Source organism: Dromaius novaehollandiae, chromosome 4 (assembly GCF_036370855.1).
Source record: "Dromaius novaehollandiae isolate bDroNov1 chromosome 4, bDroNov1.hap1, whole genome shotgun sequence".
Lineage (NCBI taxonomy): Eukaryota > Metazoa > Chordata > Aves > Casuariiformes > Dromaiidae > Dromaius > Dromaius novaehollandiae.
In genome coordinates this window covers 77,805,159-77,828,871 of record NC_088101.1, presented here as the reverse complement: position 1 = coordinate 77,828,871, position 23,713 = coordinate 77,805,159, and the positions used below count along the sequence as shown (strand labels likewise).

Here is a 23,713-nt window from a genome sequence, read left to right as displayed (position 1 = left end):
CTCTCTCTCTCTCTCTCTCGTCTGTCTGTCTCTCTCTCTCTCTCTCTCTCTCTCGTCTGTCTCTCTCCCTGAGTTAAGAGTTCAGAGTTGTGACGTTACTGAAGTGAGTGTAGACCAGTCTTTCTTTGACCCTTGTGAATCCTCTTTTCTTCCCTTTTAACCTCATTTGCCGCAAGTTGACTAAGCTTAGCCTTGCCTGGACTATACAAGTGTTACCTTAGGGACGTTATTCTTAACATGCATAGACTGTGCTAGAGCTTTGCATGATGGTGTGTGGTTTTTTTGGTGTGTGGTGGGGTTTTTTTTGTTTTTGTTTTTGTTTTTTTTTTGGTACAAAACCATTTAGGGGAATGTGGCGTATGGTAGGATTACCTCAACATCCTTTTCAATGCAGATAGAGAATGGTTGATTTCTCATCAATCAAAAAAAAAAGGCTAAGGTGAAACTACATGTGAGGAAGGTCTTTTAAAAGTGGTGTTTTTGAGTCTTCAGTGCTTGTTCCTGTTGCTTCCTTTCTCCAGCCTTTTTATCAGTGTTTTTATTTCAGCTTTTCTCTGTCTGTTTGACTTTTTCCTCCTTTTCCCTCTACTCCTCTTCATTCTTCAGTTTTCTGTTTACCAAATATTTTCCCAGTTATGGACTTAATGACATTTCTTGTTAAATGGTTCACTCTTTTTCTGAGTCTATACCCTTCCCTTTGCTTGTGTGCCTGTCTGCTCTCATGTGCATGCGCTCAGCAGTTCTAGTTTATGAGATCCTAGGGTCTAGAGATAGTTGATAAATAGCTGTTTATATAATAGCTGGAAGAGTGCATGTTTTTCTTGTATGATCTTAGACACTCTTCTGGCAAGTGTGTTTAAATAGTCACCATTCGCTTTGAAATCTTATCTCAGATAACACTGTGTTCTTCTTTTAGAAAGAAAGAACTTTCAACTACCAAGAAAGATCGAGTGAATCACTGCCTGACAATATGTGAAAATATAGTTGCTCAGTCTTTGAGGTAAGACAATGTTTGTCTGTAACTCTTTGTGTTAGTATGAGTAGCTATTTTGGAGTATTAGCTATTTGGAAGCTTCCTGATAATTGCTGATTTTAAATTGGCAAGCTTGTGTTGAAAACTCAAATTTCAAAGTGGTTTTCTTTGTTTGTTTGTTTTTAATCAACCCGAAGTCTAAGAAGTAATTTTTTTTAAGCATCGGTAGAGTAGGCATTTCCCTTCTACCTGAATACAACTGAGATACAGAGGTCAAATAGCTTGCCAGGTTATGCAAGGAAGTTGGAGATGGCTAATGATCTAGATCTCCCACTCCTGATGCAGTGCCTTATCCATTAGACCCTCTCTCCTCTTTTATAATTTTGTATAGTATATGTGTGATTGGATTATGAATCTTCCCTCCCCCCCAAATAACATTGATGTTTGCTTTTCGTAGTGTGCGCTCTAATATTCTAATGCTTGTTTCTTTAGAAATTCTCCAGAATTTCAGAAACTGCTGGGGATTGCTATGGAACTCTTCCTCCTCTGCAGTGAGGACGCAGAATCTGATGTCCGTATGGTTGCTGATGAATGCCTTAATAAAGTTATTAAAGTAAGAACTTTATGTATTGTGTTACCCGGTTTGACCTCTTCTGGATGCAGTGTCCTGTACAAAGTCAAAATGATGTACTTATCATTGCATTTCTCATTCCTGATAATTTCTCTTAATGTCTTTGAGAGGTCAAGTAAGCCTGTTTAGGGAATTCTGTATGTCTTCTAAGGAGAGTTTTTTTTGTGCAGAGGAGGCATCTAATTTAATCGGATCAAGATTTTAACTTCTCTTCTGTACTTCAGTGTTCTAATCAGTCATTTATTAACTTCATGGAGAAGCACTGCTGATTATGTAGTGTTATCATATAACGGGAGGGAATGAGGAAGTGAGAATATTTTTTGCTTTTTTTGTTTTGATCTATTGCCCCACTTTTGTTTTTCATTCTTATTTAAATATTTTTCTGCTTATAGGAGTTTAGCACTCTATGAAATGTGTACACCGTTATGTAACTGTTAATTTGTTTTTTATGATGCTCTGAAGCAGACTTAAAGAATGTTAACTAACTTCAGTTTTCCTTCTTTCCACCAAACTCCTCTGTAGGCTTGATGTGAAGTTAACCACTTTGGTTATCTAAAACTTCAGTTACATAAAACAACAAAGTTAGTTGGTCCGCTAAGCTATTTAATAATGTTGCTGTTTTCTGGCACGTTTCTATGTAAGCTCAGGAACTTTAACTTTTTTCAGATCTTGATATAATAGTTTGCCTTAAAGATTAAGAGGACATTAAATGACAGCCTTTTTTCAGTTGCTGCTTGGTCACAGCTATGAAATTATGGTTGTGATATTCCAACCACATGTGTATATTAGTCACTGACTGTAATCTAAGCTGGTCATAATTTGCATTCTGTTTCTATGTTTTATGCTGTGTGGAAGCAACTTAGTCTTTAACCAAGACGCTGCCTGGTATATAAATACTGGAACAAAAAGATGTAGAGTTTTATTTTTTGATCATGCAAGTAACATGCTTGTGAGAAATGGAACAGAAAGGTCAGGGCCCTAAACTTGCGTGTAAGTCAGCATTCGGTTTTTTAATACCTCAGGTATTTTAGAAGGGGAAGATGCTTTATATTTTCTCTCTCTAGGTATAAGAACATAGAAATAAACTTTCTTTGTATAACTGTGTCTGTCTGGAGATTATGCTGTTTAGTGGAATTAAAGCACTAACACTTCTACGGACAAGGCTATAATCTGAAGCAACAAATACATTGAGATAGACCTCTGTATGTCATCTTTAAATATCATTACTCTTGCCTGTCACAACTTCATAGACAGCATAACTGGCTCAAAGCGTAACTAGCTCTGGTGATACCTTTATTTAAAAAAAAAAAAAAAAAAGTCCAGTTGGGAGTCATCAAATGTTTTAGAGGTGAGGTGTTATGTTAAATTGTTTCTGAAGCTGACCTACAAACTTGTAGTGCGCTGCCTGTGCTAATGATACTGGGGGGAATGTTAGCACCGATGGTAGTACAGTTAGTCTCATTTTTTCTGGTTAGGATGAATTTTTAGATTCTAGCCTGATAAAAACAATATAGGTTTACACTGGTAAAAAGAGTTGCTGTGGTTGAGTGTGATGTAAGGACGACTTATCCTTGAAGCCAAGTTGTAGCTGATGCTTTTTTGGGTTGTTCGGTGTCTTTTACATACAGCGCCAGTAAACTTCCTATATAAGTTAATTTTTCATAGGGTAAGTGAGATTAATCCCCCTCTAGCATAGTCTAGGTACCTACAATTAATAGTTGTGGTGTGTGCAATAGTGTAAGGTTGTAAGCAAGGTAAGATTTTTTTTTTTCCTCTTTTTCTCTGGGCAAGGTAATATCTTTTTGTTAAGCTGCCTGGTAAAATGGTGGGGAGGAAATGAAGGTCTTGGGCATACAGGTTTAGGATAGGGGAATCATCCTCTGGAGGATCCCAGGTTACTTCAGTGACTATGCTTCAGCAGTTTTGGGCTCTACATGAGCATATGCTCCATAAGATTTTCCTGTCATGGGTAATGCTATGAAGATGTGAACTTAATGGTTGATGTTCAAAAGGCAGATAGAAAATAGAAGTTTGTAGGCAAGGAGTAAAGAATGAAATACAAAATGGTGTTATGCTACTGTATAAATCCATCGTGTATGCACTTGCACATTGCATGAAGTTCTTATTCCACCTGGGGGAGTGGTGGTGGAAATGTTTTATAAATAGTAGTATGTGCTATGTAGGAAAAAAATGGAAAAGTAAGGTTAGTCATATGTATAGAAAGTATTTTGTAGGAAAAGATGATATATAGCATGACCATTTTCATTTTTTCTCTCCTCCTTTTGAAAGGAGGAGGAAATTATTACTTCTCGGTGCGAACTTTCATTTTGTGTACCCTAATTCTTAATCAGGCTACAGGTTTAGAATTAACTAAGATGTATACCTTTTTGCACTGTGCTTGGTTCAGTTGTGGAACACAATACTTTTAGTGTCCACCACACTTGGTAGTAATAACTGGATGTGGAAAATAGACTAACTCATGGAAGAAACCTTTCTCAGGGGCTGATAAAGGTAATGGCGCAAATGTAGCCTCAGTTTTTGAAATACCTGAACGGTAGGCTGCTAGAAGCTGGGGATGTATAGTAGGGAATAACTCTCATTTACTGCTTGTGAATAGTAGTATTATGATTTAATATTTGTTTGAGTCTCTGGCCCTTGCCAGAAAACATCTTAAGCTGGGTCTACCTGTAGTCTGACCTCATATGGCTGTTCCTAGGCAGACCAAACGAGTGTTGTAGTCAGTATTACCTGAAAATATCTATTAGAGTTTGTGGAATTGTCTACTTTTTCGTTTTTGTGTTTGTGCAGAAGATAAAGGTGTCCCTTTTTAGTACTCACCGTGTCTTGTATCCAACACTTTCCTTCTTATATGTCATATATAAGGGATGGTTACATAGTTCCATACTTTTTTTTTTTAAAGCTGTTTTGTTGCAAGTGTAGCGCTGTTACTTTAGAGTGCCTCTGTTCTAATACAGTGTACTCTCAATGCGTTTTCTTGCAGGCTTTGATGGATTCAAATCTTCCTAGGTTACAATTAGAACTGTATAAAGAGATTAAAAAGGTGAGTTTAGGTTTCTTTCACATCCTTTTGAATATGGCAAATAAGTGTTTTAGTATATTGAAATGTAGCATTAGTATAAATAGTGAATGTTTTTTAATGTCAAGGTCAAATTTTCACTTTGGAAAGATCTGTGACTGTTCAACATATTACTCTACTTAGTTCCTCACTGTTGGCCCTCTTGTTAGATTTTAGCACTCAAAGCTTATCTGGCAGAAAATTTATGGGCATTTGGTGTGAATAGCACAGTTTTCTTTTCCAGCAAGAAACCTTGGAGAAAGGGATTATATAGCTCTTACTGTTCACTCACACTGTCTCTGACAGCAGTCCCTGTTGCCTTGTCCTTTTTGCATGTTATGAACAGATGCAGGAGGAGATGCTTGATTGTTCAGGTGCCATATGCTTCTTGAATAGCTGCTGTTAGACTCATAGGGTTGGTGAAAGAGAGGTGTTGGGTATAACAGAAGCACACAAGATAGACATAACTGCATTTCGTTTGTGAATCACGTTGGGAGCCATGCCAGAATCTGTTGTATGGCTCTGAAAAATGTACATTTTTTATTTCAGATGCAGTTTTTTTATTACTTATCCTTATGAGGCCATGCACCTTTGATATACTAGCTTAAAAAAAAAAAAAAGAAAAAAGAAAAAAATACAGATTTTTAAACACCTCAGTTCTGTCATCAGAGATACTTGATTTGAGAAGTAGTTTGAACGTAACCAAAACAAGTTAGATACGCAGTTTTCCCAGGTAGGGAGATTAGAACAGTTGTGTTTCTGATTTGAGCCACAATTTGTTTAGACCTAATATTGGAGGATATATTACAGCTCCTTAGTATTGCTGAAAATATAGAAAACTGGAAATTAGAGTAAGTTGTCAATAGAGTCAAATTGCTATTAAGCTTCAGAATGTAAGCCATTATGAAGTGAAATAGATAACTGTATGGAATCTTATGGTGCTCCCAGGAGCTGAAGATTATTTACACATCTCCATTCCTAGCAACTTTATGCTGTGTTTACATTTGTGCAAATGTTCCTGCGATTTGTCTTTTGCTCTTGTATCATCAGTCTTTTTCTTGTTGGATACCACTTTCTCTGTGGTATTTTAAGCTGATTTCAGCAGAGTGAAGAGGTCAGACACTTTCTTCTCTTGCTTGGTGTCCCTCGTTACTGATTTTGGGTCACTTAAAATAAATTTGTGATAGCAACTAGAAAAATGGAGGCAGCCATGGAGCCGACTTGATTTCCTTTTGACGAAATGAAACATAGCTTACAGACACCTTATATTTTTATCTGAGTTAAAAATATATATATATAACTATGTATATATTCTTTATAATTTAAGCAGTTATAAATTATTTTTTTAGAGAGAAAAAAATCTTTGCTTTCTGAAATGTAACAGTTATAAACTTTGTCTAGAATGGTGCTTCCCGAAGTCTACGTGCTGCACTCTGGAGATTTGCTGAGCTTGCCCATCTAGTTCGGCCACAAAAGTGCAGGTAAACTTACCCTGGTAACAAACTTCCTTGGATATGTTTAGCAAAATCTAGATGTTAACAAAATGTTATTGTTCTCAAGCTTTGTGTAACCCTCCCAAAAATCTTATTCATGTCTCACTGTCTTCTCTGAAGTAGTTCTGTTGGATTAGTTTTCTGTAGCAGAATTTTAGGTCTGCTGTACTTGACTCTGGAGGGAAGGGCAAAAAGAGCTTGTGAAGACAATGATTTGTAATTTCCTAAGTGTGTATTTTTCCCTTTAATTTCTTCTACCTTAATGTTCTTCTGAATACAATTTGCAGAAATTATTTTGTTTTTCCACAGCTGTATGTAGCTATTGTGTATATATTCTGTAGTGATACTACAGAATATGATCATGAATTAATAACAGCTTATGTGGCTTGGACAAATACAATTGCTTTGATCTCTAATTAGTTTTTCTTCGTTGCCATACTTAGACCGTACTTGGTGAACCTATTGCCCTGTCTAACACGAATAAGTAAGAGGCCTGAAGAATCGGTACAGGAGACACTAGCTGCAGCGATACCAAAAATCATGGCAGCATTTGGCAACTTTGCAAATGACAATGAGATTAAGGTATCTTTCTTTAACCTATTAATGCTCCCTGTTATGTATCAAAGCACAGTAAACTATCAGTACAATCAATCAGATGTTAAAGAAAGCAGTATTACAGCTGCACGTGTGAATTAAGACAAAAGTTGCCCTTGCTTGATGTACATTGCTTAATGTTTTGAATCGATGAAAAAGACACCTGCTGACTTCTTAATTCACTTCTATTTGCCTTATTTCTAAAAAGTAAGATATCTTTGTTTTCAGGTTTTATTGAAGGCTTTCATTGCTAATCTTAAATCCAGTTCCCCAACTATCCGTCGAACGGCAGCAGGATCAGCAGTAAGCATCTGTCAACATTCACGAAGAATGCAGTATTTCTATGCCTGGTTATTGAATGTACTTTTAGGTAAGATTCAGAGGAGAAGTTTAAATTTGCTTAAGGTGTAAGTAATATAAAATCATTGTTCATCTAAGACTTTTCATATGCAAGAGGCTTTCAGGTAAGGCAAAGATACTGACTACAGGTTAAATATTGCTAATGCTTTCTCTTTTATGTGTTAAGTTAGATGAAGATAATGTACTAAAGGTATTTGTATCTGTGTGCTGAAATATTGATTCATGGTGTTTTAAAGAAACAGCTAAAACTAAGGAAGCAAGTAGTGTATTGGAAGATGAGGAACTGTAGGGATTCTGGAAGAAGTTAGGAGTCTTGAAGACTTGCATTGTTGAGGTGGAGGGTATGATTGTCATTCTCAATGTCTGTCACTAACGCATACTCTGTAGCCTTCTTTAGAAGGTGCCCCATAGACATTTTGTTGAAAACCTAACTCTGACATCAAAAGTGGAATATCTTGATTTAAAAAAGCACATGACCGAGTGAGATAATTGCTTCCATATTCTTCTAGCTGGGAAGTTTGCACAGTCTTTGCGGAGTTGTAGAACTGATGATGAGACACTGGTACTAATTTCAGTGGAAACTTTTGCCTCAGTTGTGACACTGATAAGGGATTCGTTCATATATAGACTATGTTAGAAAATGAGAGGTAAGCAGGACAGACAAGCAGATGCATAAAGCACAATCCTCTGAGCCTTATTTATTTTCAGAATGGGAAAAAAAACATAGCTGTCATGTAGTGATTTTCCTCACTCTGTGTGACTTGAAAATGGTGTGCTTCTGCTCACTTCTCCTTTCTCTGTGCATGCACATCACTCTTTTCTGTTTCAAAGGTAATATTTTAAAGTCCTGGCAGTGGTACTGGATTCAGACAATAGCACTAAGAGGAACTTCATGAATTGATTCTGATTTTTCTTCAGTTAGAATGTTGTGATTTGTTACATAACTTATAATTATTCTTAATGTATTTTGGGGTTTATTTCTTGTGATTAGCAGGTAGGTATATTGACAAGGTTTCCAATATTTCAGGGAGGAGGCAAGAGTATCAGTGTCATTCACTAGGACAGTAGCGGCAGGTGGGAGGAGGAGAAAGTATGTGTATCCTCAGTTAACTTGCCAAGTGGAGAGAGGAGGAGGAGGAGAACCAGGAGCAAGGAAGTCTAGATCACTTGGTGAAGTAGCAGGGATTATGCAAGGTAAATTTCTTGTGTTTTTATTGGGCAAAGAGAGGTAGGGAACAGAGGAGACAGGCAGTGTGTTTTGACGTTCTCTCATGTTATTTAGATCTTTGTTATGGCTATTAAATAACATACCTTCAAGTATGTCTACATTCAGAAAGTATACTCTAGTTATAACTAGGTTTTTTAATTTTATTTTCTTTTTAAAGAAGCACTTATGTGAACTACATCGAATACTTCTTGTGTTGAAATTGGCTATTATCAATAAGTGGTTTGGCTTGTTTCCCCGTACCTCCAGGCTTGTTGGTTCCCGTAGAAGACGATCATCCTACTCTTTTAATTCTTGGTGTGTTGCTCACACTAAGATATCTCATACCTTTATTGCAACAACAAGTAAAGGATACCAGCCTGAAAGGCAGCTTTGGTGTAACAAGAAAAGAGACGGAGATTTCGCCTTCACCGGAACAGCTTATACAGGTAAAAAATGAATAGTAACGCTAGCCTGAAGAGTACTATTTGAAAAAAATATCCTTGCCTATGGTATGATACAGCATTAGTTTGGTGCTGCGTATGCTGAATTTTTTTCCTCAAATTCCTCTTCATCCTGTTAATTGACCTTTTGTCCAATGATCCGAATTCTTGATAAGTAATTTTAATAATCAGAAATACCATGAAAGCAATATGTACTAGGTGCTCCCAAAGGAGCTAAAGAACTGCATAAACATTACCACATTCTTTGATCCTATTCTTCTTTTACAAAAATAAACAAAAAGAATGATAAAGAGACATCTACCAAAAAAGCAGTGAAGTGACTACAGTTAAATGACATTTTTCTCTTGGGAAAGGATTATGCAGGTAAAGCATGTGTCAGTCACGTGTAACACACTGCTGAAATTTAGTATGGTGTATGAGTGTGTATAGTACCTTGTGCCTTCAGAGACACTGTGGGGTTTTTTTTTGTTTTTTTGTTTTTAGGTTTATGAATTGACTCTGCATTACACTCAGCATCAGGACCACAATGTTGTGACTGGAGCTTTAGAATTATTACAGCAGCTCTTTCGAACGCCACCACCTGAACTTCTGCACGCCCTGACCGCTTCTGGGGGCATTGCACAGGTCAGTGTATCCAAAGATGAATCTACCGGCAGGAACCGCAGTGGGAGCATAGTGGAACTTATAGGTAAGCCATATTTTTGGTAATTTTAGTAAGTGGAGATGAACATACATCATAGCCTCTGTTTCTTAATGCTAGCCAAAAGTATGAAGAATAAAATGAGATGTATAAAGTCACGAATGAAACTTTTTTCCAGGTCTAGTAAGAAAACTCTTTCCTCTTCACTTTAGCTGGATACGCGTATATTGTGTAATGGCAAATTCCAGTGTATTTATTGCAGTTTGTATTTTGTACTGGTGGGTTTTTTCATTTTGCAGAATAAGTTAACTGTATTGACTGACTTTTTTCACAAAATTAATGATGTTCTTACCAGATATCTGGCAACTGTCAGTTGATTTATAGAAAGCTGGTCCACTCAGAATTTGTTAGCTGAGAGCTCCTTGCCGAATACCAAAGCCAGCATGAAATTAAAACACAACTGTTAAGTTTATCCATAACTTTTAAAATCAGCTTTCAATGTTCTTGTCTGTGAAGTGCATGCTCTTAAAAAAAAAAATCGTTTCTTAACTGCTACTTAACTATTTCAAAAGAATCAATCTCTGGATTGCTGTAAGAACTGCTGTAATGAACTAACGGATCATTCTAATATTGCTGCTATAGAAAGTAATTCATTAGCCAGGCGCAATCATAGCAGTGAACTTCAGAGGATGTTTTTTTAAAAAAGCTTTGCATGAGCTGCATGGAGTAATGTTCATTTGACGGCAGCCTCTTGCGAGTTCTGATCCAAAAAGGTGTGAACTTCAAAAGGAACAAGTTTGCTATTTCTTCCTGACTTTATAGTTTTCTTTTTTAATCACATTTGCGGCTCTTAGAATTCCTTCATGATTTCAGCAGCTCTGTCCTTGCTCTGATGTGTTACTTTCTGTGATTTGCAGCTGGAGGGGGGTCTTCATGCAGCCCTGTTCTTGCGAGAAAGCATAAAGGTGATTATTTTCAAAAACAAATTTTTAATTGCATTCCTTTCTGATTTCCCCCACACACTTCATTGTCTTGCTGAACTCTGGTCTTCATTCACAAATGCCTTCTTGTTATCAGCTGAGCTTAATCGATATAAATCTTAAAAGAATTCTGTCACAATTTCTGATCTTGCAACCAAGATACACTGGAACTATTCAAAGCAGTATCATTCTTATTTTTTTTTTCCTGTAGTTCACTGGCAAAATTATGCTGATGAATATTGATCCAATTTTCATTTTTAAACAGTATATCTAAAAGTAACCTCTCCGAACAGGGCATTCTTCCTTTTGGTTATGTTTACCCTTGAATGTAACTCTCAAAATAGTTAACCTTCCTGTTTTTGTTAGGCCTGTTTTTTTCCTTCTCTTTCACTAATGCACGTGTATGTTTGCATGCTTTGATACGATGTTTTTCTACTTTATTTTTCTTTCCTGTCCTTGATGACTAATGCTACTCATTTTGTGTCTTAATGTATATGTTATGATTTCTTTCTTCAGTAGGTAACTCGTAAGATTTTAAAAAATATAACTTGCTATGAAGTATTCTTTTCCCAGTTTGTGCATGAAAGTACATCATATCTAGTTATACATTTAAACTTTCTTTGAAAAGAATCACTAGTGGAATCATTCGACATATGACAGTATAGCAGATCGATTATCTGTTTTAGCTGACTGAAATCTTGCCACTGCAGTGAAATGAATGAATGTAGTGCAGTCAGTATGTGGATGGTAGGCAGAGAAGTGCAACACTGTTAAAAGAAATGTCTTCAAAAAGTAGTGCAAGACTAAAAGGACTATACAAACTTTAAAAACCATTATAGCACCTACCTTACACTTTTTTTTTGCCAGATACGTCTTCCTGTCTTCTGTGCGTACAAGCAATCTTTTGCTTTTTTTCTATTAAAAAGGTACCTAAATGTGAAGTAGTGGTAGTGCTGAATGAAACAGTGCTTAGTGCTGCAGTACTAGCTTCTAATTCAGAAATAATAGAGCGAAGGAAAGGGTGTTGGTGTTGGTGCAATATCCAAAGGTGGGACAGAATGTGACAGTTCACAGTAACTTGTAGCAGTTTTAAAGTGTAATGTTAAAATTAAGATTTTCATATTTAGAGTGTGTTAGTGGTCTTCGATGAAACATTGAAGTACTAATAAGAGTGTAAATTAAAGTATGTGTTAAAACAGTAATGTTTTTCTTTACTGGGTAGTAAAACACATGAGCCATCAGGTGCCATCTTTCGGGACCATGATATGAAATTGTATCGTCTAAAAATCGGTGTTAGTAAATTTGAAGAATCCTAATCAGGATTCTGTACTCTGTACAGATTTAACTTTCAAATTGTTCATTTCATTCTTCTCTCCGTTGTAGAACTGAGAGCAGAATCAAGCTGACTCATAGTTCCTACTTGAAACAGTTTTGCAGTCAATCTACTGTCAGTTTACTGTCAGCAGGCTTCTGCTGTTAGCCATAGGTGAAACTTCTTTCATGTGTAAAGATATAAAGTAAAGCAGATCTACCGAAACTAGTGATACTAGCCTCGGAACTCAAATATTCCGTGCGTTTTCAGTCACTTGCTTCAGACAGACTTTAGTTTAGAGGAACTGACCTGTATTGGTTTACTTACGTTCCAGCTTCAGAAAGCTCTTGGCAAAAAAAGGCTGAAAACTCATCTTCTGAATGAAAGCCTTTGTCTGCATCTTAATTGTGAAGTTTTTTCAAAATAAAGGAAAGCTGTTTTGTGGGTTGGTTTATATAATCATGTAAACATTTATAGCCTTACTATATTAATAAAGTGTCTTTCAGTATCCTTCCTCTTTTTTTACTTAGTTTTAAAGGTGATCAGCTGTGGAAAACAGAAGAATATCCTGGCTTATTTCAGTGAAATGTATCTAAATGGGGGAAAGAACATAAAAGAAAATACTGTCTTTTATGCTTCTGGGGACTCATAGCAGGAGTTTACTCATTCTTTTGTGGGAATGTGTAGTTCTCTAATTAATACTTTATTTTACATAGAATGTACATAGAAATGTCATGGTTACTTTTCTGCCTTACCTACAGGTTTGAATAGCGTAAAATACATGCTTTTCTGGAGGAAGACAAATCTACAGTGTTTGTTCTACATATGAAAGCAATTGTGATAAAGTGAATACAAAGGTCTACTAATGCTTTCCTGCACTCATAACTTAGAAACACAGAAATGAGATAAGAAACAATTCACCTACAGTTGTCAAAACATTGGTGTCTTGCATGGTAGGCCTTGGACCACCAGTGAAGCTTATTTTAAAGTGTAAAACAGACTCATCTCTAACCAGCAGTCATGAGTCTCTCTGTCTTAGCAAGTGACATGTGAGATCTAGAAGGATGGGCTCAGTTGCTCCCTCTGTGCTTGATCTGTATCCTCTCCCAATTACAGTCTTTTCAGTGCAGTTGCATCCTTATTTTGATCCCAAGCAGTGTATGTTTGCAGATATCGTCCTCTCTCCATTGCCTCTATTTTACATAATCATTAAACTGTGAGTAAGCGAATTCTGAGATTGTTGTGTTAGCTTATCAATGGCTTCCACTTTTCCTGTAGCAAAAGTCTGTGTAAAGGTATTTTTGGCTTAGTGGTCCCTGGATCTTAATGGCGGTTGTCCACAGTTCATCATCTTTTCCCACTCACCTTGTCTTGTGCTTCTAGTCTGTGCTACTCTTCCCATAAGCATTTTCCACTCTGTTTTCATTGGCGTTCCAGGCCCCAAAGTGCCAGTAGCCTTTGACTGGTAGCTTTTTTAGCCTTAAGAAGGGAAAGGTTCCTCAATCATTTTTGGTGCTTAATGTCCCTTTGAGTCCCTTGGGCAGACATCCAGGTGCCAGCCATCTAGCCCTTAGTAATAGGGCATACTTGAAGAAATTAACGGTGGCTTAAATATAGTTCATAAAATAAACTGGAATAAATAATGTCATAAGTAGTTTCCCAAACTGTTAAAATGAAATTATTTAACTTATGTGTTGGCTTGTCATTGCCGTCCATTTCTATCCTGACCCAGATAGCGAGGGACTGGATGCTCACTTTCTTCATTCTTTTCTCTCTTCTTTCTGTTGCCTGTCATAACTTTGAAGAATAATTCAGATAAACTTTTTAAAAATAGTTTTCACATGTAGCTGACATCAAATGTTCAGCATTTCAGGTGGACTATAATGTTGGAAAACTGTAAATATTTTTGCTATGTCACTTTTTAGGTAAAATACTTCTTGGTGAAGAAGAAGGTTTGGAGGATGATTCTGAAACTCGATCAGATGTCAGCACTGCATCCTTTGCAGGTAGTTGTTTTTCCTTTCAACAGTGAAATTAACCTGCATTACTTTATTGCAAATTTGCTCTTTTATTGCTGCCGTGTAAAATACAAAAGGAGGTTTCATGGTGACTTTGGAGTAGTTGGGCACTCAAAAGCTTGGTAACAAAACCCAAACCACAGAGGCTCATGTGTATAAAACTTAAACTTACCTCATGAACTGGACCCCCAATTACCAGAAAAAACCCAACCCTAAAACCAAACCCCACCCCCCCTTTTTTTAAAAAAAGCTATCACATAGAGCTGCTGGATATAGATGGAACAGCATGAAAATGAGGTTTACTAAAAGAGATGTCTTGCAGATACTTTTTTTCCTACCTGTAGTTTAACTGCTTGATTATTAAGTTACTCTATGCAAAATTTATGTGGAGTAGAGTTTTTAGCTTTTGATATGGATACCTTTAAACAAAAGTTTAAAAACACTATTGGCTCATAAAGTCTTTGTTTTGCAGCTTCTATGAAGGGTGAGATAAGCAGTGAACTGGCTTCTTCATCGGGTGTATCAACAACTGGGTCAGTAGTGAGTTCAGCTGCTGATCCTACTGGACACGATATCATTACTGAGCAGCCACGTTCACAGCATACATTGCAGTCAGACTCTGTAGACCTGACGAGCTGTGATTTGACCAGTACAGCTACTGAGGGAGAAGATGATGATGTGCTTAGTCGAAGCTCCAGCCAAATCAGTGCTGTCCAGTCGGATCCCACTATAGACTTGAATGATGGTACACAGGCTTCCTCACCAATTAGTGATAGCTCTCAGACTACTACAGAAGGTCCAGACTCTGCTGTAACCCCTTCGGACAGTTCTGAAATTGTAAGTTTGCAACGGGCAGAGGGGGGATCCTCTTCTACTGAGGGGCCCGACATATCTCAGAGCTCTTCCTTGGAGGGCCCAGACTTGGATTCATCTACTTACTCGTCTTCTACTTTTCCATCCTCAGCTAGTAACAGTGGAAAGGTCAGCCGCTCACACCTTTATTGGAGAGCTTGACCTCCTTTTAACACTTTCACTTCAGCAGTCATTAAAAACAAAAAGGCTATAATTGGTCTGTTCAATGGGTAGGTCATTTGAAGGCAAATGCCAAAAGTTTGTCACTCACTGGAAGAATGTCAGTATCGAAGGCTTTACATACCTATCTCCTCTTAGTAGCACATCCTTTACGTTTTTTAATAGATACATTACTTAATATTTTTTAGTACAGAAGGGCTAATGGAAGTGTTAAAGGGTGACTATGCTGTTTGGAATGATGAGAAGAATACTTCTGAAACTTAATATTTCACATTGTCTTCTGCCTGTGCTTTCTCACTTGACAACACAACTCATTTTTATTCTTTTTGTTCCAGCTTATGAATTTCTCCTATACTGACCAAATGTTGCATGATTTACTAATGTAGCACTAATGTACTAATAAATGCCTGAAATAACCATATGCTATCACTATTTTAAGAAACTCATCTCTTCTAGGCAAATATGTTGTGAGGTTGTTATAACAACATTGAAAATATAACTGGAGAGAGAGCAGAAAATGCAAAAGAGAGCAAAAATTTAGCATGTGTTCTTCAATCCTATTTTCAAATATTGTCAAACTTCTGACTTAAATTTGCTGATGGTAACTTTGGAAGAGTTAAATGTTCTTTACTATTACTAAAAATGGTTAGTTTACAGTTATGACAAGCATAAACTCTTGTAAGTGTGAGGATCTGAGAACCAAAGGAGTGACAGTAGGTGCTCTAGCTCTGACTAAAATGTAAGCAGTGCAGGGGCCAAATGGAGCAGGTATTTATTGGCAAGTTTCATTTCTTGAAAATTCTTGTCACTGTTATGTATGTCAGACAGTTTGCATACTATTTATAAACAGTAATTACAAACGAAGTTCTATTGACAACTAAGTGGCATCCCCTTTACCTGCACGTGGGCATTTTGACTAACAATTTCCAGGTGCTTCTGAAGTCAGGGAATAACTGAAGAAGTATCTTTTATCTTCCAATAATCTTACGATTAAATGTTTCATGTTTTATTCTCTTTTATTATGATTATCATTTTTATGGTTATTCTTATGTATTTCATAAAAAATACATTAGTATTAAGTGTCATACTCATTCAGAAGTGTCCATTTTAGTGGACTCTGATTTACAGTGAAGGAATTAAAATATATTCAGCCTAATTGGTGCTTTATTATATACAGTGTGCTCTCAATTTGACTTTCCCATAACCTTACTTATCCTGAATATGTAGCATTTGACAGTAAGACCTTTTGGGACAAATTCAAGTTGTGACAGTAAAGCTGTTGGTTGTGCTTTGTAACTACTAAGATGGTGATAATTATGTTTAGAAACTGCTGAGATGAGGGGCAACTATGTTTAGAATAAGGGAGCAGTGGTAGTTGAGGAGGCAATGCACCAGTCTCGGTCTTAGCATCCGGGTTCATAATTCAAGTGGGAGACTGTCAGATATAACCGTGGGCCCTAATAGCTCAAATGCTGGAGGAGGAAAACTGCTTTGGGGCCTGCATGCAGCTGTATGCTAATATATATCATGCTCACTTTGCTTTGGAATTATTTCTAGATTACTAACACTGCATGTTTGAGCTCTAGTAGTGTGTGCTAAGCTAAGTTATTTTAAGTCCTGTCCTTGCACTGTGTAGGTTTTGGAGGGTACTGAAAGCCAGTATTCTGGAATGCAGATTGGGCAGCTGCAGGATGAGGAAGATGAGGCTGCAAATATTCTCCAAGATGATTCATCAGAGTCTTTCAGAAATTCTTCCATTGGTATGTTGATAAATAAATAATGTGTTTTTTTTTTTTTTTAAAGAAAAAAAAAAAGCAGAATTGATGACACCTTCAAGGCAGCTGCTACACGTGCTGTGCAACTTCCAGAGCACTGACAACTTGCTTAGTAGATGTGAAAAACAAATATCCAGGTGGAAATGTAAAATAAATAACATTTCAGCACTTCTAATGAATCACTTGTTTAGATCAGTGCTAATTCATTTTTCATGTTTTTATAATGAAGCTCAGTTAAACTGCTTTTAATTTGCCTCTAACATGGTATTTCCTGAATTACTTTTTTTTTCTTTTTTTCTTTTAAGCTCTTCAACAGCCTCATCTGTTGAAAACCATGAGCCATAGTAGGCAGCCTTCTGATAGCAGCGTAGATAAATTCACATCAAAAGAAGATGCAGCAGATCCTGGTGATCATGAAAATAAGGTGAGATGTGGTCACGATAGTCTGGTTTAAAGTTTAAAGCAACTAAGTTTTTTTTTTTTCTTTCTTTTTTTTTTAAAGTTCATGTAAGTTAGTGATAGGCATAGGAAGTGTGTATATGTAGTATGTTTCATTATAGGACAAAACAGCTAAGGTTGAATAGTAAATCTAAGTTGCAGCCTAAATTTTTTTTAGCATGAGGTAAATACACAGGTGTTAGTATCTTGAATGCACCACCAACAAAAGCAAAGCAGAATGCATACTTAATCTGTGAAACTGATGGCATCAAAACTGCTGAGGAGAACACAAACTCCTTTTGTCTGTGCCTTAGCAGGGTACACTGAGAATTTAGTTTATTATTGGAAATATCTTTGTGCTGGTTGCTAGCTATGTAAGGGGAAGACTCCTCAGAGATTATGTTGTCTTACTGTCTGAGCCTGTTTCTTCTGCAAAGAGGTTCATGTCATTCTTCTGTTTTTTGACTTTGGCATTGGACCTTGTGCTGAGCAAGGGCAAAGGGACAGTTGGGTATGCAGCAGGTTAAATCAGGTTGGCCTGCTGTGGAAATCTAAGTCTAAAAGTGTGTAAGGTTGCCAGGCTTTTTTGGAAACAACTTCAGAATTAATTGCCTCTCATACAACACTTCTAAAGGTCATTGCTCAGTGAGAAAAAGTAGTTTATCAGACTGCTTCAGACACAAGCAGTAAGTCTGGGTAATTCAGAAAATCTACTTGGAACTATTGTAGTTTCTGTGATTGAAATTAAACTGATTCTGATACTGGAGATGAGCTTTCCAAAACCATTAAATTTTAAGGCCTTCTTTTGCAATATGTATTTAACACATTTTATAAAATGAACTTTATAGTTTTTGCTTTGTGCAGTACTTCTAAATTTTGTTGTGCTTAATTTTTGTTTAAATTGTGGAATAATTTTTATCTATGTAACACTTGTGATTTGCCTTCAATAGCCTTCCAGAGTAAAGGGAGACATAGGTCACTATACCGATGGAAATTCTGCACCTTTAGTGCACTGTGTTAGACTTCTGTCAGCCTCTTTTCTACTTACTGGGGAGAAGGGAGGTAAGCGTCTGTTCAAGGCTCATTGGTTAATTGTGCGTCTCAATGTATAATGTTGTAAGTGTGATCAATTTATTTTGCCAAGTTTTAAAACTCATTTTACTGAAGAATTATGGTTGCTTCTTTTATGACAACCACTGGTTTAAATGATTACAACAGAGTACAGAGAAACTTAAAAATGCCTAGACATTTATGCTGTTTTATAGGTAATCCAGTTTTGAGCCATTTGGCTTCTACAAAAAAAAAAAAAAAAGGGGGGGGGGGTTCTATTATAATTTTCTTCTTGAATACCTGGTTACATTTACCATTTCAAAAAAGCTCTCTAGAGATGAACGTTTAGAATTGCTACACCTTTAACTTTTTTGTGAGGCCATGACTCTCTATAGACAACCCAATACCAGTATTTGCTTTTAATTGGTTACTGTGGGACACTCAACTTGTCCATTATAAGAATATCAATACTGCAATAAAAACTAAAGAAATACTTTTCTGAGATGCAATCCATTCTACAGAAACTCCTAAAAAGTTTAGAAGAATACAGTCCTCTCAAGTGCTTGTTTTAATATTCTTTACCAATTGATTGTATTTAGAATACCAAACCTGTGATAATTAAAACAAGATAAAAAGCATCTTTTTATTTTTTACCACTCAATTGGTGTTTTAATTCAGTATTAATTTTTTTTCAATATACTTCTGGTAGAGGAAATACTGTTCTACTTGTTTGTGTTTGAGAAATATAACTGTGAAGATTAAATGATTGAGCTGTAGTGAAGCAGAGAATTGATGTAAGGTTTTCAGAGACATAGCTGGAACCCCTAATTCAGCTGTTTTTTCTTCTAACATTTTATAGCATTTGTGTAAGTTAGTGGATTTTTTTACTGGATTTTTCATGCGTGATAATGAAAAAGAAACTTTTAACAATAGGTGATGGTTATCACAGTATGATCTTGATCCAAATTCAGCATGATGTATTGCACATAAGCTACTGAAAGTCTTCATTTGGAAATAAGGACATTTTCCTTCTAAGAAACTGTCCTCTCTCCCAGTATTTGTAATGCCCTTTAGGAAGGGCGAATAAGTTTTCATCCTTATTTAATTCAGATCTCTTTTACCAGCAGTATTATTTCCATTTATAAAGCTGTATTTCAATGGTTTCTCAGAACGACTGTCTCAACAGAATGCATGACTTATGTTGGCTTCTGTTGAAGCTGGGCACCTATGCAGTAAATGTTCTTTCATGCAACTGTACTTCCTTCAGCTGTTTTCTTATTTCTTAAAGCTTTGGTGGTATGAATCTAGAAAGGTGTATCTTCAAGAAAAATTTATGTGCTAGAGGATGTGGGTGTAGCAATACAAACTCTCTTCTCTCCAAATTTAAAAGCATTTTGCAAACAGCCTTTTCTTAGCTGGCTTATCTGTAAAATTAGAGTTACTGTGTTCTACAAGGCTCAAGTTGCTTGTTTTGTTGCGAAGTAGTGTGCTAAATTTATTAGAAAGCCGGATGCTTTTTCCGAGTGTACTTATGTTGTCTGATCTCATCACTGAAAACACTTCCACCTGTGGTACCCTCAGGGAACTGATTCTGGTAGAATCAAAATGTTAACAGTTTTTATGTAGTTAGTTTTCATTCATTCTCTTGAATGTGGTAGCTTTGGAAAAGAGTAGCTTCTACCATAAGCTTGCTTATCCTGATTTTTATCAGGCTTTTCAGATGAAACTGAAAACACCAAAACAAGCAAAAGTAATCCCCTTCTTCATTTGATAAAGCTGTTGTTTCACTTTGTCCTGCTGAGAAACCTGTTAAGCATTTTAGCCTTATGGTAGAAACATGTCAAACTAGAGGAGGCTGGTGTGGCTCAAAAGAGGAATCATTACCTTGTCAGCATAGTAATAAAATATCAGTAGGGGTTTTTCAGAATGTCTCTTTAGCATACACTTTTTATTCCATCTTTTTTTCGCTGAGCAGTCTGTATCACAAGGGTGTGTGTGTGTGTCATTGCTTATGACTGAAGTGAGCATTTAAGATTAGAGGGTTTTTTTTTTCCTTTTTTCCTTTCCTGAACTGTTAAGTGTTAATGTGTTCTGCTTATGCAGAACTTCTGGACAAGCAGTACTGTAACTTGAAGCAGTGTGTGTGTGTGTGTGTGAGGGTGTGTTTCCTTTTTTTAAGAATGTTGTATACAAGTACTGCCTCTGATAACAGGACCTACTTGGTTTGCCTTCAAAATCAAAACAACTTTTTTGTCCAGACTACACTATTTATACCATCCAGAGTTATTAACTTTTTTTTCTCCCCTCAGCTTTAGTTCCTGATAGGGATGTAAGAGTCAGTGTAAAAGCCCTGGCAGTAAGTTGTGTTGGAGCAGCTGTTGCCCTTCACCCCGAGTCTTTCTTCAGCAAACTGTATAAGAAACCCCTTGAAGCCATGGGAGAAGAGTATGGTATGTTGCTGTTTACATCATCATATTTATTATAATGTGCTTGGATTCTCAAATAAGTGAGGCATCATCTATACCAAAAACTCTTTAAATCCAATTTGATGTTTGCAGATGTATAATATTGCACTAGTTTTGAGTGCATTAGCACTGTCCATTACTGAGCCACTGGAAACTATGCTATTGAAAGTAGTGCACTTGTTCGAGATTGTGTTTTGTAATCAGACTCTCAAGCTCTGTGGAAGGACTTGTACAGCTTCAGACAAGCTGAAGTTGTTTTAGCACAACTGCTATACAAGAGTGGCTTCTTTCTGTTAAAGATGGTTTCTTCAAATTTATTTAAGACCATTTTATAAATGCTTTCTAGCCTGTTAGGTTCATTTTTATGAACGATACAATATGATCTACAGGTTTTTGAAGTATTCAGCTGGTTTGATACTGATAGTGGCTAAACTGGAGGGTTGACCAAAACCTCTTAGATTCTTCCAATACCCCCATAACACTTTGCGTTTGAGGTGAAAAAACATTAGCTTTTTTTATATATGTGACCATTGGTCTGGATGGTGTCAATGAACTGTAGATTACATGCAAGGGATCTGTGAAAGGTAGACTGAGAAAAGTATGCTTACTGTGAATATGCTGAAGTGGTTTGTATAATAATCAGTATCTATGCTGAAACATTTTAGGGACTTGCATTTTTGATGTGAGTTGACTACCTCTGGCCTAAAGGCATTAGCTAGTCAGGGCCCCATTGCATCAGGTGTGTGAGCATCTAATGATTTTGATAACCATGATTTGTCTTGAAGAGCTCTTACTAAAATTGTCTGTTCTAGCAAAGCTGACTATATAACAAATGGCCTATGCTTTTGGATCCTCACTGGAAGGAAACTGTATCCAAGAACCTCTCCATAACGTCTGAGATCCCCACCTGGAAGTCATACCTTTTCTAGGAGCCAGTGAAAGCTTATTTTGTCACGGTTAATGGAATCTCCCTGTTCCTTACTTTTCCCTAACTGTTTGCTTTAAGCAACTTTTTTTGCCACAGTCTAAAAATCTTCTGTTTCTCCTTGGTCCTTTTATTTGCTATGGGCATTTGTGGCTTTTGGCTTTAATGGGCACCAACAGAACCTGTATGTTGGACAAGACGCTCTGACAGTTGTGAATCTCCCCAGTAGGTTGTTCAGCTCCTCAGTGTTGCAACTGATGACTGCAGGTGGCGAGTCTCTTGTGAGCTACAAATGCCCTGAACTCCCTATCTAGCTAGCGTGAATCTAGCTGTGAGCTCCTGCAGTGTGGTGACCAGATACACTGGCTTTCTAACGTTCTTCTGTTCAGAGTAGTTGTCCTTGGAGATCAGACTGTGTGCAAGTCCCAAAAGGTCGAGGAGTGCAGCTTAGAAAGATTGAGGCTTAGGCTTAGTTGAAGCCCAGCCCTTGCCCTACTTCCTCACTTTCCACAGTCTGACATTGATTCACATTCTCTGTGTTCATCTTTTAGAATAGTCACTGATCTGGATTAATTTGTAGTCTGAGAGGTTGTCATGTTCGTCCTTGGAGATGGTTCAAACCTGATTACATGGTCCTGAGCAACCTGCTCTAGTTGAGCTTTGAGCAGGGACGTTGGACTAGGTGATCTCTAGAGGTCTCTTCCAACCTCAGTGGTTCTGTGAAATTCCCCAATGATTCTCAAGTTATTTAGAAAAAGGTGCCATTAGGATGTAATATATGGTAATATAATAATTTGTCACAGTAATATATGTAACTATGCCAGAAAGTTCATCTCAAAGATTGACCCCTATGTAGTATTATATAAAAAAAGTCTGCTGGGTCCAGAAATAACAAAATAACTGTAGACTTGGGGAAGGTAGACTGTTATAGCTGTTTAGTTTGACCTGCACGATGCAAGCCATGCAAAGTCTCAGCAGTTTTTAGTTGAACTAGGTGAGATTCTTCCCTAAAATATCATCCTGATTGAAGTGCTGAACATGATGATCTGAATTGTTTCCATGGTCTCACCCCATAAATTAACCGTGTGTCTGCTGTATTGATCATCAATTGTTTCTGGACTTGTTAGCTCCCTATACTTAGTATCTAAGATTAGCAGTTAAGTCTAAGTCTAAGATTAGTATTTTTAAAATAAAGTAGCTGTAACTTTTTTTTTTTTTTTTTTTTTTTTTTTTTTTTTTTTTTAGAAGAGCAATATGTATCAGATATTCTGAACTACATTGACCATGGAGATCCCCAGATTAGAGGAGCTACTGCCATTCTCTGTGGAACAATTGTCAACTCTATTCTAATTAAGTCCCGCTTTGATGTGGAAAAATGGCTAACAACTGTCAGAAGCTTAACAGGTAACAAATTATTTTAATTTTTTTTTAACCTAGCCAAAAATTTTAGTTTGTTGCATTGTTTTGAATTCCTCTTTTGTTAGGAAACCTCTTTTCCTTGGTAGACTGCATACCACTGTTGCAGAAGACACTGAAAGATGAGTCCTCTGTTACATGCAAACTGGCTTGTACGGCTGTGAGGGTAAGCAAAAGCAGTAATTGTCTTGCACCACCACAGATCATAGGGGTATTAGTCATGGACTAGGATAGTGTTATCCTCAAATGTACAAACATGGAGCAAAAAATGACTTCTTTCCCAAGAACTTTATTGTAGAAAGCATGAATCCAGGCAGAGAAATGAAGGAACAATTAGAAAATGATTGTTGGTTGGATTGCTAAGCAGTATTCTTAACACTTTATTTCTTATCATCGTAAATGTACTGGTATGAGCTGTAACATTACATAAACCCAAAAGCAGGATGAGTGCTTTGGATATATGGGTGATCTAGTCTGAATAGGGAAGTGCGAATGTATAGTGTCTGGACATAGCCTGCATTTAGCAACTAAATAAAAAAAGTGAGAAATGACAAGTGACAGTGATTATTTTTTGAAATAATAAAATAAGCATTTCAGTTTGAGTGAAAGATGCATCTGGCAGCTCTCAAAATAGAGATGGTTTAATTAAATGTTTAATTTCCGAGCAGAACTTAGAACACATGGATTTTCTTTCCATAATAAAATCCATAGAAGGTGTTGTATGAAAAAAGCAGAGGGGTGAACAGGCAAGGTTTTTACTTGAGGAACTTTCAAAAAAAAGAAAAAAGAAAAAAAAAAAGAAAAAAAGGAGGACAAATCAGAGGCCAAGGAAAGTGAAGAAAGGGAGAGGCACAGCATTGCTGATTG

General features: G+C 36.7%; 1 protein-coding gene across 6 annotated transcripts in view; it reads left to right on the top strand.

The window, feature by feature from the left end:
• Nucleotides 1-23,713, top strand: part of HTT (huntingtin) — a 99,641-nt gene that overhangs the window by 11,456 nt on the left and 64,472 nt on the right. For 3 of the 6 annotated variants that reach the window (XM_064511491.1, XM_064511496.1, XM_064511495.1), the window contains exons 2-18: nucleotides 917-1,000; nucleotides 1,466-1,586; nucleotides 4,606-4,665; nucleotides 6,082-6,161; nucleotides 6,617-6,755; nucleotides 6,996-7,137; nucleotides 8,602-8,780; nucleotides 9,279-9,483; nucleotides 10,353-10,400; nucleotides 13,653-13,733; nucleotides 14,218-14,582; nucleotides 16,414-16,537; nucleotides 16,858-16,976; nucleotides 17,941-18,052; nucleotides 20,350-20,490; nucleotides 22,676-22,834; nucleotides 22,915-23,012. In XM_064511491.1, coding sequence (XP_064367561.1) covers nucleotides 917-1,000; nucleotides 1,466-1,586; nucleotides 4,606-4,665; nucleotides 6,082-6,161; nucleotides 6,617-6,755; nucleotides 6,996-7,137; nucleotides 8,602-8,780; nucleotides 9,279-9,483; nucleotides 10,353-10,400; nucleotides 13,653-13,733; nucleotides 14,218-14,582; nucleotides 16,414-16,537; nucleotides 16,858-16,976; nucleotides 17,941-18,052; nucleotides 20,350-20,490; nucleotides 22,676-22,834; nucleotides 22,915-23,012 — 2,257 coding nt within the window. The remainder of the gene's footprint in view (nucleotides 1-916; nucleotides 1,001-1,465; nucleotides 1,587-4,605; nucleotides 4,666-6,081; nucleotides 6,162-6,616; nucleotides 6,756-6,995; nucleotides 7,138-8,601; nucleotides 8,781-9,278; nucleotides 9,484-10,352; nucleotides 10,401-13,652; nucleotides 13,734-14,217; nucleotides 14,583-16,413; nucleotides 16,538-16,857; nucleotides 16,977-17,940; nucleotides 18,053-20,349; nucleotides 20,491-22,675; nucleotides 22,835-22,914; nucleotides 23,013-23,713) is intronic. The other 3 variants (XM_064511492.1, XM_064511494.1, XM_064511493.1) reach the window with 3 other exon arrangements.